This window comes from Theropithecus gelada, chromosome 14 (genome assembly GCF_003255815.1).
Source record: "Theropithecus gelada isolate Dixy chromosome 14, Tgel_1.0, whole genome shotgun sequence".
Lineage (NCBI taxonomy): Eukaryota > Metazoa > Chordata > Mammalia > Primates > Cercopithecidae > Theropithecus > Theropithecus gelada.
In genome coordinates, this window is record NC_037682.1 from 12,955,723 (window position 1) to 12,969,783 (window position 14,061).

General features: G+C 50.9%; 2 protein-coding genes across 3 annotated transcripts in view; one reads left to right on the top strand and one right to left on the bottom strand.

The window, feature by feature from the left end:
- TKFC (triokinase and FMN cyclase) overlaps nucleotides 1–6,778 on the bottom strand; it is a 19,469-nt gene extending 12,691 nt beyond the window's left edge. Inside the window, exons 1-5 of one of the 2 annotated variants that reach the window (XM_025355684.1) lie at nucleotides 6,631–6,778; nucleotides 5,222–5,333; nucleotides 1,802–1,991; nucleotides 772–882; nucleotides 513–694 (exon numbers count right to left, since the gene is read on the bottom strand). In XM_025355684.1, coding sequence (XP_025211469.1) covers nucleotides 513–694; nucleotides 772–882; nucleotides 1,802–1,991; nucleotides 5,222–5,224 — 486 coding nt within the window. In that variant the 5' untranslated portion in view covers nucleotides 5,225–5,333; nucleotides 6,631–6,778. The remainder of the gene's footprint in view (nucleotides 1–512; nucleotides 695–771; nucleotides 883–1,801; nucleotides 1,992–5,221; nucleotides 5,334–6,630) is intronic. The other variant, XM_025355683.1, reaches the window with a different exon arrangement.
- Nucleotides 6,742–14,061, top strand: part of DDB1 (damage specific DNA binding protein 1) — a 35,687-nt gene continuing 28,367 nt past the window's right edge. Inside the window, exons 1-6 of the mRNA XM_025355680.1 lie at nucleotides 6,742–6,815; nucleotides 6,952–7,052; nucleotides 8,274–8,422; nucleotides 9,910–10,026; nucleotides 10,401–10,622; nucleotides 13,094–13,208. Coding sequence (XP_025211465.1) covers nucleotides 6,992–7,052; nucleotides 8,274–8,422; nucleotides 9,910–10,026; nucleotides 10,401–10,622; nucleotides 13,094–13,208 — 664 coding nt within the window. The 5' untranslated portion in view covers nucleotides 6,742–6,815; nucleotides 6,952–6,991. The remainder of the gene's footprint in view (nucleotides 6,816–6,951; nucleotides 7,053–8,273; nucleotides 8,423–9,909; nucleotides 10,027–10,400; nucleotides 10,623–13,093; nucleotides 13,209–14,061) is intronic.

Genomic DNA, 14,061 nt, shown 5'->3' on the forward strand with positions numbered 1-14,061 from the left:
GGGGAGTCAGGGAGCTGGGGTGAGGGCTTGTGTTGATTCCAAGGACCCAAGAAGGCTTTCAGTGGATGAACCTAGTCAGATACACATTTTAAAAAGACACCTCTGACAGTCGTGTGAAGAATGGATGAGCAAGACCAGAAGGCAGGAAGCAGCAGGGGAGCCCAGTGAGGAGGTGGCTGCAGCCATTAGGCATGAGCAGATGACCCCTGAACCAAGGCAAAGCAGGAGGGCGGGGTCTGAGGAGGATGTGTGTTATATACATTTGGGAGTAGAAGCGCCAGAACTGGGCAACTGATTGGGTGTGGAGAAGAGAAGGGCACGAGTCTGGGAAAATGCCTGTATCTGGGCTTAGGTAGCTGAGGGGATGGCGGGGCCTTCTGAGATCAGGGAACACTGGAGAAAAAGAAGTAGCTTCTTGGGGAAGGGCTGGAAAGGTCCAGTTACAGGGTGCTGCCAGGCAAGGGAAGGCTGGAAGGGGCTGGCCAGTCTCTGTGTCCCCAGTGGAAGCCTACCTTGTGTATAAGCACCGTGCCACACAGCCCCCGCCGGCCTGCCTTCTTCAGGACGGTGAAGGCACTGTCATCCCCGATCACCACCATCTCCACCGGGATGCCTTCAGCCCGGGCCTGCTCCCTGGCCAGGCCGAAGTTGAGCCGATCCCCAGTGTAGTTCTTCACGATGAGGAGGGTCCCCACTGCGGGAGCAGCCGGCAGGGCTCAGCACCCTTACTGTGCCCTCCCCGCCGCAGCCCCTCCTGCATGCCAGGCTTACCTGTGCCAGCCTGGGCCACTGCCCTGATGGCTGCCAGGATGCTGCCTACTGCTGGGGAGGTGAATACGGCTCCTGCGATGACCCCGGTCAGCATCCCCTTCCCTATGAAACCTGGAGGTGGAAGGGGTAGAGTGAGCATGGCAGGTGGGACTTGCGCCTGTAGTCACTGGGGCTTCCCATGCTCCGGGGGTTATGGTTTGGTGAGCCCTACTGTGTGCTTGGTGCTCAAAGATCCCCCAGGTCTTCAAATGGCTGACTCCTTCTTAGGAGGCACCTTAGAGAGGCCTTCTGGGACCTCCCAGCCTGAAGCAGTCACCAACTCCCTCCCCAGGGACGCACTGTTCCTTTGCCGTTTTACTGTCTGTACTAAGTCACTTAGCACCCTCTGAAATGATCTCATTTCCTTTCGTGTTTACCTGGCTATTGTCTATCTCCCCTAAGTAGAATAAAAGCTCCACGAGGGCAGGGACCTTGCCTGTCTGCTTCATTGCTGTATCCCTAGTGCCCAGTACAGTGCCAGGTACACAATGGGCTCATGAGTGTTTGCCAAATGAATGGATTTTGCTGAAGGAAGACAGGAAGGGGACAAATGATGCGCATCCTAGTCCCTGCCCTCCAGCAGCCCTCAAGGAGAGTTCGCGTCCCTGGCTCCAGGTGTGGGACACGGCAGGTGGGAATTCAGAAGAGGGGCGCTGCTCTAGGCTGGAAGAGTCAGGAAGCCTTCATGGAAGAGGGGGTGGGTCTGCTGGGCCTGGAGGGTCCAGAAGATTCATGGACTCACCGACTCTCAGAGCTAGAAGGACTTGAGGGATTGTTTGGCCCAACTTCATAGTTTTGTAGATGTAGAAACAGATTCAGAGAGGCCGTGATGGGCCCCTGATCCCAGCCGGAGGGAGTGGGAGAGTGGGAAGTGGCCCCAGTTCCTGACTCTGGGTTGGGCTCCGTCCTGCACCTCATGGCAGCACTGAGGATCTCACAGGAGGCCCTGTCCACTCCACCAGTACCCCCTGCCCCACCCCAGGGTACTCACCAGCATGGGCAGGCTCATGGCCAGAGCCCCCACCCGACAGCAGTGCCACCCGGCCCTTGAGGCTGTCCAGGTCAGAACGGAGGGCCACGCGGTGGCCCTGCAGGAGCTGCAGGTTGGGGTTGCAGGCCACCAGGCCAGCAAGGGCGTCATCAGCACAGCCAGCCACTGAGTTCACCAGCTTCTTGGAGGTCTGCAGGGGAGGAGTGAGAAGGATGTCAGAGTGTGGTCAGCACAGACACCCCCATCCTGCCCAGCCACACTGCTGTTGTGTAGACCCCTCTCCCGCATCCACCTACGAACTCCATGAGCGCAGGACTTCCTTGAGTTGGGTGACAAGTGGGTATTTCTGTGAGTTTTCAATAATGTGTGACTTTCTATTCAGTACCTAATTTATGAAGTGTCTTGCACCATACCTTTAATTTATTCTGAAAAAATGGCTGCAATACAAAGAAAATGGGGGAGTTGTTGTCTGCAGTGTAAAATATTTTAATAAAACTGGGGTCCAACACCTTCTTCTGTCAAAAGGAAGAAAAGCCCCAGGCTGAGGCTCCAATGCTGGGGGAGGAGCTGAGCAGGTTTCACAGCCACCACTGCTCCCTGGTGCTCCAATGTGGGACAAACATTTCCCCAGCCTCTTGGCATGCCAGTCCCAGCGCTAGACAGTGTGTAGAGATAACAGCCCAGGTGCGGTGGCTCATGCCTGTAATCCCAGCACTTTGGGAGGCTGAGGCAGGCAGATCGCTTGAGCCCAAGACTTTGAGACTGGCCTAGGCAACATGAGACTCCATCTCTACAAAAAATATGAAAAATGATCCAGGCATAGTGGTGCATGCCTAGAGTCCCACTACTGGGAATGCTGAGGTGGGAGGATCACTTGAACCTGGGAGGTCATGGCTGCAGTGAGCTGTCATCGTGCCACTGCACTCCAGCCTGGGTGAGAGTGAGACTCCATCTCAGAAATAAAAAAAGAGATAACAACGCTATTCCTGCCCTCAGGGGAAACACAGCAGAGGTCACAACCATGTGTGGTGGGCACCGCTATGCGAGGAGTGCACGTGCACCATGGAAGCATGGAGGAGGGGCCGCAGCCTCCTGAGGGGCCTGGACGTCTCTGTGAAGGATAAGCAGGACCGGGGTAGGCAAAAGGGGGCAGGAGGTATGGGGGGAGGGAAAAGGGAGGCTCTTCCAGCCAGAGGGGGAGCATAAGCCAAGGCCTGGATGAGTGAATAGTGTGGTGGTGCCAGGAAGCATGGTTGACCAGCAGGGAGGGGTGAGGAGGAGAGGGCTGGCCACAGGCAGCCTCAGGAGGGGTTGTGGGCAGGCTGGTGGAGGGTTGCAGAGCAGCACCGCCAGGCTTGGCTGAGTGGATACGGGGTGCAGACAGAAGTGAGTAGCGTGGGGGCCAGAATGGAGCGTGGCTTGAGCTCTGCTGTTACAGGGACTTGGGTTCAAATCCCACTTCTGCCTCTGATTAGCTGCCGGAACTCAGGGAAGATAACATCGTTGTTGGGAGCTATAATTCTTCCTCTGTAAAATAGGGATTTACTAGAACAGAGTATATGCCCGTGATAATAGTGGAAACTCAATCACAGGAAGCGACTCCCTTTTTCAAACAGGCTGTGAAAAGCCTGAACAAGGGCTGTAGCCCCTGGTTTTGTCCTGAAGACAGAGACTGGGGCGCAACCTGGACTCAGAGGGCTGGGCTCCCACCGCCACCTGGTGGCCCAGTGGGAACCTGCAGCTGAGCCAGGGCCTGGCAAGGTGAACTTCTGGCTGTGGCTTCTTCCTGACCCCGCTAGCACCAGCTCCTTTGTACAAAATTTGGCTCTGCTGCCTCCCTGCCAACCTGTCCTGCACCCAGCCAGGGCCAGGGCTAAGCCACCTGCTTCAGAGTAGCCTAGGTCTGTAAGGAGCGAGAAGAAGAATAAGATTGGTTCCATTTGCCGAGCAGTGACTAAGCGCCAGGCTCAGTTCTAAGTGTTTTTGAGCATGTCTCATTTAATCGTCCCAACAAGCCAGGTGTGGTAGCCCATGCCTGTAATCCCAGCACTTTGGAAGGCCGAGGTGGGCGGATTACCTGAGGTTGGGAGTTCAAGACCAGCCTGACCAACATGGAGAAACCCCATTTCTACTAAAAATACAAAGTTAGCTGGGCGTGGTGGTGCATGGCTGTAATTCCAGCAACTCAGGAGGCTGAGGCAGGAGAATCACTTGAACCTGGGAGGCAGAGGATGCGGTGAGCCGAGACTGCGCCATTGCACTCCAGCCTGGGCAACAAGAGCAAAACTCCGTCTCAAAAAACAAAAAAACAAAAACCAAAAACAAACTTCCCAACAACCCTATGGAGGAAAGATGAGCCCAGTGAGGCAACTGAGGCACAGTTAAACGATTTTGCCCAAGGTCACACAGCCAGCAGGTGTCCAGGTCTGCCTGGCTCCAAAACTGGTTCCCTTTTGGCCATATCATGCTGCTTTCTCGAGGGGCTGGAGGGAGGTGGAGGGTGACGGAGGTGGAGGGTGACAGAGGTTGCCCTAGAAAGGGCATGGGCTTGTGGCTCTCAGAGCCTATCAGGGACTGGAACATACAATGAAGTGGTGAGTTGGCCTCACTCCAAGCCCAGCCTCCAGCACCACTACCCTCCAAGAAAGTGGCCTGCTCCCCATCTTGATAATCTGTCTTGCCTGAGATTTTCAACAATCCCTCTGCCAGAGCCAGAGGAGGGTTTAGGGACCAGTGCTATCCCTGGTTTCAGTGGCCTGAGAGGATGGAAAAGGAAAGGAAGTCAGGTGAGGCCTCCAGGACTCTGCTTGATCAACACCACACAACCACTAGGGGTAGGCCTTAATTTGCCTTGTAATGCAGATGAAGAAAAAGAGGCTCAGAGAGGTCAAATCTTCTGCAAAAGGTCATGCAGCTGGTCAGTGGCAGGCTGAAATTTGAATCCAGATATGTTCAAGGCTTGTTTTGATTCAAATCAGTGGGCCTGGAGCAAAGCCCAGGGACATGGCCAGCCTCCCACACTGTAGATCCCAGCTCCAGACCGGCCCACATAAGCCCCAAGGTTAGGAACAGTCACATGATCATTCTTCATGGTTCCTTCTGTGACTGGTACAGTATCTATTACAGAGCAGGTAACTGTTACTGTTTCACTTTGAATGCAAGACCCAGATAGGGGGCACAACAGCTCTGAAGGGACTCAAGAGGCTGCAGCCCCAGGCCTGGCTGGGACCAGTGGCCTCCAGGAAATGAAGAAAAGCAGGGATCAGGCCCTGGGAGAGAGGACCCTCTCTCTTCACCTGTGAGCCTCAGGAGGCAGGAGCATCTCTCAGTCAAGGTGTAAGCTGCTCTAGCATGCCCAAGGCCGGGATCCTGCTTTGAGACCATGCTGCCATTCCCCTACCCTGGCCCTGTATGACTCACCATGGTGGGGAGGCTCTGAAACAGGCTGAGTTCACACCGTTGCACTGAACTGCTGGAGGATGGACAATCCTGTGCTACCCGGGTCTGAGTACAGTGGAGGCAGCAGCAGCACCTGCAGGAGTGGGTAATGGTACAAGCTGCAGAAGGCACTCACAGCCGACTGGCACAATCACGCTTAAGCGCCCTAGTAATTAGGGAGCTGCCCCAGACTTCGGTCCAAGTCCAAACTCTAGTACGTGGGCTACGGATGGAGAAGAGTGTGGGGTTGACCAAGGTTCACGCCTGCACTTGGCTGCCAGAAGACAGATCAACCCATGTCAAGCACAGGGCTGCCTTTATGCCCAGGAACAGCACCCACTTCATCACTAAAGAACAGTGATACTCAGAATAACTATCTTTTACACGGGCATCACATGCAGTGAAAAAGTTAACAAAGCTCTTCACACGCTTGCCCTCACTGTCCTTGGCACCAAAAGGGCAGGGAATCGGGGGAGCTAGCCAGGTTTGTGACCCATTTTACTTCCGGCAAACAGACTCAGAGAGCTCTAGGGACCTGTCCAAGGTCATACAGGTAGGAGCCAGGATCTAAATCCATGTCTAGTTTTTCTACCAGGAGTGTGTGTTTACTACTCATAATTCCGTGCCTCCAAAGTCAGGCAGAGTCTCTGCTGTGGCAAGGGCAAGACGTAAACCACGATGACGTTCTAGCTTTCCTCAGTTCAGCCTGGTTCAGCCGCGTGTTGGCCTCTGTGTGGGTGCACAATAGGAAGAATTAACATAGCTCTGCCTCAGCCTACTTGGGGTTGGGGGGAGGGTCTTAGGTAAACCAATTCCTCCCTAAGCCTCAGCTTCCCCATCTGTAAAATGGGGGTTGGCTCCTCTCTGGCATTCTGCTAGTGTGCCAAGCCATGTGGTTCTCCTCTTGTTCCCGGGGAGCCTGTTTGATGTGGGGCACCCTGGAGGCTGCAGGGCTGACTGCCCTCCTGGCTCATTAAGGTTCCCTACGGAGAAATGTTGGTTTTGTGTTTGAGGTTCGAATTTGTAGAGTAATAGGGGCACCAATCACGTTGGGCAAGCAGACCAGTGGGCCTTTTGAAGTCTGAAGAATCAACACGCAAAAGGGAGGAGGTGAGCCGGTGGTCGTTCTAACGTCAGGCGAGGGCACCAGCTGGATCTGGAGGAACTGAGAGAGTGAAAGGAAGGCAGGCAAGGTTCTAGTCTGGGATGTGCACGAATAGCGGTCGTCTCCCTTCCCTCTCTAGGCCTCCGCAGTCCTTCCCGTTCCAAAAGGAGGAACAGCCCCGAGGGCTCCTGGAGCAACGGAAGAAAGAGGACTGGATGCGGGGAAGGGCAAAGGGCGCGGAACGGGGTGGGGAGTCCGCGGGCGAGCTCCGAGGACACTGGCGCACCTCCCCCGCCAGCTCACAGCCGTATCCGCCACCTCCGAAGGCTCCGCGACTTCCCGGGGACCCCAAGTGGTGAGCTCTCATCCGGGTCCTGCGGGCGCTGGCGGAAAGAGGCGAGGCGGCGCCTCCGGGGGCGGGGCCTCCTTCGGTTGGCGGCCTCGGGCTTCGGGAGTCCTCCAAGAGGCCAGGTGAGGCCGTCCCGTGATGCCCCGCGCCCCGGCCGCTCTGGCCTGCAACGTGTCTCTGGGGCGGAGGCAGCGGCAGTGGAGTTCGCTGCGCGCTGTTGGGGGCCACCTGTCTCTTCGCTTGTGTCCGTGTCTCTAGTGTCGCGCTCGCGTCCCGACGAGCCGCTCTAAGCCTCGACATGTCGTACAACTACGTGGTAACGGCCCAGAAGCCCACCGCCGTGAACGGCTGCGTGACCGGTGAGGCTGCCGGGGCCGGAGACCCCGGCGAGGGAGGGAGCTGGGGGGAGCCGCGGCCTAGGGAGGCCCGCGGTCCCCGGGGCGGCCGGGCAGGAGTCGGCTCGGCTAATGGAAGGCCCTGGCGGCCGAGGAACCTCCCCAATCCCGCGACCTCGAAAGAGCCGTCCCAGTACGCGCTTTTTGGGGCTTGGAAGCCGCTCTCGAGGGTCCTCTTTCGTCCTGGGGAGGTCACTCGGCCTCGAGGACAGGGCGGGCCCATTGAGACAGAGGAGTGTGAGTTGGTTGTGCGGTGTTATTTGGCCCGGAAGATTGGCCTCCTGTGGCCGGGAAAGGGGGAGGTGGTAATGGCGACTTTGGGGTCAGGTTTTTCCTGTGGGGAAGTCTGGGGGGCCCAGGAGGTGGAGGGATGTGAGGAATGCCCGCATTATCCTACAGAGGGAGAGGAGCCCTCTTCAGGCTAACCCCTTTGCCTGGGGCAGTTGTTTACATGAGGGCCGTGCTAGAGAAGAGGGTTTGGTTTGCCTGGCCCAGTGCTGGGTTTTCCTTATTGACGATGCGCTTGGACTGTTAAGGACACCGAAGTCCAGAACCCGGGAAGAGTCCTCTTAACCCACATTCTCAGCTGAATATGCCGACCCCAAGCTTGCATGTTTACATACACCCTAATCACGATTCTAAAACAAAGCTGTTTTTCAGAGTTGGAGGTAGCTGAGTGTGGATGGGGGTATTGGTAGACTACCAGGAGGGCAGGGAGTGTGGACAAAACAGTGTTTTCGTGTAAAGCTCGGGGACTTTTCATTTGACTTGGTCTGTCAGATAAAAGTTTTGTGAGACTTTAGATGAACACTGGAAGAAATGAACACTTTCTCCGGCATTCTCAATTAGAGCCTGCCACTGTAACCGTAATAGGAAGAGTAAAATTTGAGGGACGAGAGCCATGAGAAGGGATTACGAAGTCATTGTCAGTTGGAGGACACACGGCTCTTAGGTCCAGTCCAGTTTTCTTAGTCTGATTAGGAAAGTAGCTTTGTTGAATGCACGAACTGAGACTCTTTGAGGTGCCGGGTATGATAAGAAGGGGAGTAGTACCTGGAGGGAGTTGGAGAAGTATGTGAAGTAAATGAGAATTTTGGAGGTATTTAGGCATAAGTGATAGGATTATTTTGAAGGGATGGGAGGCCCTTCCCCTGAGTTCAAAAGTTAGACGGTCTGTTCTTTCAGGACACTTTACTTCAGCCGAAGACTTAAACCTGTTGATTGCCAAAAACACGAGATTAGAGATCTATGTGGTCACTGCCGAGGGGCTTCGGCCCGTCAAAGAGGTGGGCATGTACGGGAAGATTGCGGTCATGGAGCTTTTCAGGCCCAAGGTAAGTGTTGCAGTTGGGACAAGCAGTGGAGGGAGAACTGTTGGTTGTAGGTTGTTTTCTGTTATTTTTGTTTATTTATTTTCTTTGAAACGGGTGTCTCACAGTGTTGCCCAGGATGTCTTGAACTCCTGGGCTCAAGCAATCCCTCCGCTTCAGCCTCTGGAGTAGAGTAGCTGAGGGATTGTAGGCATGCGCCACTGTGCCTGGGCTGTGTTACATTGTTTTGCGAATTCTTGGGATGGGTGGAATATACCTTAGGAGAGAAACTCTCTTCTCTTTTTTCTCTCTTTGGATGGCAAATTTCAGTATGTACTCTTGACCAAGCTTTCTAGAAGTAAAAGGAGAGATTTATTAGGGAAACATTTATGAAGTTGACTTCTTTAGGAGACAGAAATTAAAGCAGTTTGTTTCAGAGGATAGGTTACAGAGTGGGGCAGTCCTGGCTTCATTCCTTGTTAATTCTGACTTTAGGTGTCACTTGAGGCACCTTTCAGATCAAGTCCCCTGGGTTATTTTGAAGATGAAATGATTCGGTAACACAGGGCCTATCATATAGCAAGCATTTAAAGTTATGTTAACAATTACCAGGCTGGATGTGGTGGCTCACGCCTGTAACCCCAGCACTTTGGGAGGCCAAGGTGGGTGGATCACCTGAGGTCAGGAGTTCGAGACCAGCCTGGCCAACATGGTGAAACCCTGTCTCTACTAAAAATACAAAAGTTAGCCAGATGTGGTGGCATGCGCCTGTAATCCCAGCTACTTGGCAGGCTGAGGCACAAGAATTGCTTGAACCCAGGAGGAGGAGGTTGCAGTGAGCGGAGATGGTGCCCATTGCACTCCAGCCTGGGTGACAGAATGAGACTCCGTCTCAAAAAAAAAAAAAAAAGAACCAAACAACAACAACAAAAAAACAATTACCATCAGAATTTTTATTATTTTAGTGCAAATGTATTCACCCAAATCACCACTACATTCCTTTATGATGTCCTAACTGAATCTGGCAAGAAAGCAGTGGGTTCAGAATTTTAATTATAACCCTTTGAACAAAACAGTAATTTTTTGGAGTCTGTGTTAAATAAGTAAGACTTTGTTGATCCATTTTAGCTTCCGTTGTTATTCCCACATTTTTTTTTCTCTTTCTTCAAATACTTGGAGAGGAGTGGAGGCATTACATTCATGTTTCAGAATTTGAATGGGATGATTGAGATTAGCTTGAGATTGAAATAGATGAAGACTTTGTATATAGAACAGTGAGATGGAGAATAATGAAAGTGAGAAATAGATGTTTACCAGCTTCAGTTCTGGCTTTTTGTACGTGCCCTTAGGGTGTATGTGTACCTAGTGTGGGTTACAAGCTCACCATGTATTTTCTCTTTAGGGAGAGAAGAATTTGGAAAATTCTTAAAGAATTTGGTGTGCTTAAAGACTAGACAGGTTGTTCCTGTTTTAAAAAGAATCTCTTTTGATAGCATAACATTGGTTTCCAGGGGGAGAGCAAGGACCTGCTGTTTATCTTGACAGCGAAGTACAATGCCTGCATCCTGGAGTATAAGCAGAGTGGCGAGAGCATTGACATCATTACACGAGCCCATGGCAATGTCCAGGTGAGGTGGCTGCTTTAGGTTGACAAAAGTTTTCTAAGTAGGACTGTCATGATTCATGGAAAAAAATTAAAATGCTGGGGGCAGCTCGCTATTTGATCAGAGAAACGAGGAGAAGACACTATGGGTTTGAGCTTTTTGGAGAAAAGACTCCTTTAATTCACTCAAGGCCCAAGGGACAGAGCAATAATTCATTGAGATTCAGTGTTTCGTGAAAAAGACATGCACTGACATTGGGGCTCCAACTATTTGGCCTATCAAATAGATCCATTAGTTTTACTTCCTCTCCTAAAGTTTTTCTTTGCAAGTGGTGCCCAGTGTCCTCTGTTGCTCTGTGGATGTTGAGGTTCTTCCCTAATCCCAATTTTGTTTCTCAGGACCGCATTGGCCGCCCCTCGGAGACCGGCATTATTGGCATCATTGACCCTGAGTGCCGGATGATTGGCCTGCGTCTCTATGATGGCCTTTTCAAGGTTATTCCACTAGATCGCGATAATAAAGAACTCAAGGCCTTCAACATCCGCCTGGAGGAGCTGCATGTCATTGATGTCAAGTTCCTATATGGTTGCCAAGCACCTACTATTTGCTTTGTCTACCAGGTACTGGATCGGGAGGAGAGGGGGAGAAACTGTGAGGCTGATGTGATAGGAGTTATTTTTGCTAACTGGAATATCTGGGTTTGGTAGGCTAGAGAGAAGTGTTTACTGTGTTTGTCCTGAAATGTTTTGAACAACACAATTAATATGGGTCAGACTTTTGTTGCTTCTTGAGTGCAGTAGTGCTTATTGTGGAGGCAGCAAGCTCTCTGGGGCTTGTAGCAGGTTTTAATCCTGAGATTACACTCTGGTTGTGGGCCTTGGGAGATTTCACAGGATGACCTAGTTTATACTTTGATTCTCTTACTGGAGTGCTGGGGGATTATTAAAACTTAGCTGTCGAGAAGTTATCTAGATCTTGCCTTTATATTAAGTAAAGAGAAATTGTCTTGGTAATGCTTTGTATGTGTTTTTTAAGAAGAGGTTTACATTTTGTCCAGCAATCACTTGTGATTTGCTGGCTTGTTTTTATTTTATTTTATTATTATTTTTTTGAGACAGAGTCTCACTCTGTCGCCCAGGCCGGAGTGCAATGGCCTGATCTTGGCTCACTGCAACCTCTGCCTCCTGGGTTCAAGCGATTCTCCTGCCTCAGCCTCCTGAGTAGCTGGAATTACAGGTGCATGCCACCATGCCCAGCTAATTTTTGTGTTTTTAGTAGAGACGGGGTTTCACCATGTTGGCCAGAATGGTCACGAACTCATGACCTCATGACCCTCCTGCCTCGGCCTCCCAAAGTGCTGGGATTACAGACATGAGCACCCGGCAACTTGCTGGCTCTTCTATTTTAGTCTGTGCCTAAAACTTTAGCAGAGCTGATCCTGGGCAGCTGTTCTCTGGTCCAGATCTGTTAAGCGGGGGTGGGGTGGTAGAGCACCAGGCTAACATGACAGTATCTTGGTAAAATCTCAGCCCTTTAACAAAAGGCCATGCAGCCTTAAGATCAGTTCATTTGCGTGTGGCTGAATGAGTGACGGAAGGAGATGATAGTCTAGTCCCACATAGAGTGTGTGGGCACGTAGACAGCTTGATGGCCTTGTTAGGTGTTGGAAGTGCTGATATCTTTTTGTATATTTCTTAGTGTTACTGTAGTTCTGAGGCTATTGGAATAAGGCCCAATTGAATAAGGTTGAAACCAAGAGATTTTGTTTGATCTTACCAAGTATGAGTTAAAATAAAAACTTAGAATTTCTCTCTGTTTAGTTTTGTAAATATTAGGTCATTAAAACTTTGATGTTGTTGATTATTCAAGGTTGGTTGTTCTCAGCTTCAGGGCTGCCAGTTGTGATCAGATCTTCATTTCTGCATGTGTGTCTCAGAGGCCCAAATCCACACTTGAACTTTTTGCGAAGCTGTGTCATAACCCTACTCATTGATGGGAAAATGTTTTCATCAGCCAAAAATTACTATCTCCTGTTTTATGCCAAAAATTCAATTTGACAAATATTTAGTTGCTTAATGCTATGTGAAAGGTATTCCTGCTTCAGGAGCTATAACAGTGACTAAGATGTGATCCCTGCCCTGAAACACATTGCTGAATTCCTTCCATAACTTCTTTGTTGAAGCCGTCTTCCACTGGCTGAGTGTAGCTTTCTTCCCGTCCCTGCTCTTTAGCATCTTAAAGGTGACCTTGGCAGTCCCAGGACTGACATGAGTCATAATTCAGAAAAAGGAGGGGAAGATGATGTTGACAATGGCAGGACTGAAAGGTTTGACTTAACAGAGCAATCAATTGTGTTCTCTACTGTTACTCCATCAGAATGCTTTTGAGAATTGTATCAATTTTAAAAAATCTCATAGGTATAGCTTATCAATGTGTTTTGTAAATTTCTTGAGGCTAAGGAACACACACAGGCACACACACAGTATCTTTTTTTTTTTTTTTTTTTTTTTTCTGAGATGGAGTCTTGCTCTATTGCCTAGGCTGGAGTGCAGTGGTGCCATCTTGGCTTATTGCAACCTTCGCCTCCTGGGTTCAAGCGATTCTCCCGCCTCAGCCACCCGAGTAGCTGGGATGGTAGGTGTGCGCCACCACGCAGGGCTAATTTTTGTATTTTTAGTGGAGACGGGGTTTTGCCATGTTGGCCAGGCTGGTCTTGAATTCCTGACCTCAGGTGATCCACCCACCTCAGCCTTCCAAAGTTCTGGGATTACAGGTGTGAGCCACTGTGCCTGGCACACAATATCTCTTATAGTACCTAGTGCAGTGTGACAAGTTCATTTTTCTAATTCTTTAAACCTTTCTTGGTTGGTTGAATTGTTAGGAATGGTAGATCTCAGATGCTGCAGTCTACCTAGGAATTAATCCCAGGCTCAGCTGGTGATTGTCAGTGTACTGATGGATGAAGGTGGGAGGGCTGACGTGACGGGACTGTCAGATGCTGGGTGGTGGTAGCTTGTCCCTTTCAGCACCTCTCTTTAGCCCAAGGCTTACCCTTCCTAAGGGCTAACCATTTCACCTTTCCCCCACCCAGGACCCTCAGGGGCGGCATGTAAAAACCTATGAGGTGTCTCTCCGAGAGAAGGAATTCAATAAGGGCCCTTGGAAACAGGAAAATGTCGAAGCTGAAGCTTCCATGGTGATTGCAGGTGGGTTGGGGGTTTAGGAAATATGCCTCCACCTGGGTCTAGGCTAGTTCCCTGTTCTTGTTCCCTCTCTCACCTTCTCTGCCCTTCGTTTTGGCGCTCAGTATTATTGAAGGTGTGCATTGTTTACCACACCTTTATGTCTGCTTTCTCTAAATTGTGCTTTGTTCTTTTCTGTCTTTGAGATTTTCTGTTTTTCATTCCTCCCCCCAAAAGTATAACTTCTCTTTTACTTGGGTGGAGGGATTGACTGTAAAACACTGAGATTGATTTGCACAGTGGCGTATGGAAATGAGTCTCATTATTGTATTGCTGGGCATAACATTTAAAATTGAAAGGAAGCCAGGATCTATAGTCCCAGCTACTCAAGAGGCTGAGTTGGGAGGCTCATTTGAGCTTAGGAGTTTGAGTTTAGCCTGGGCAGCATAATGAGACCCCATCTCTTTAAAAAACAAAAAACAAGGCCGGGCGCGGTGGCTCAAGCCTGTAATCCCAGCACTTTGGGAGGCTGAGGCGGGCGGATCACGAGGTCAGGAGATCGAGACCATCCTGGCTAACATGGTGAAACCCCGTCTCTACTAAAAATACAAAAAACTAGCCGGGCGTGGTGGCGGGCGCCTGTAGTCCCAGCTACTCGGAGGCTGAGGCAGGAGAATGGCCTGAACCTGGGAGGCGGAGCTTGCAGTGAGCCGAGATCCGCCACTGCACTCCAGCCTGGGTGACACAGCGCGAGACTCCGTCTCAAAAAAAAAAAAAAAAAAAAAACAAAAAACAAAAAACCAAAAGGGAGCAATAGAGCTTATCTGATTTCTTTACCTCATAGATGAGGAAACATGGCCAGAGGGACCTGCCCATG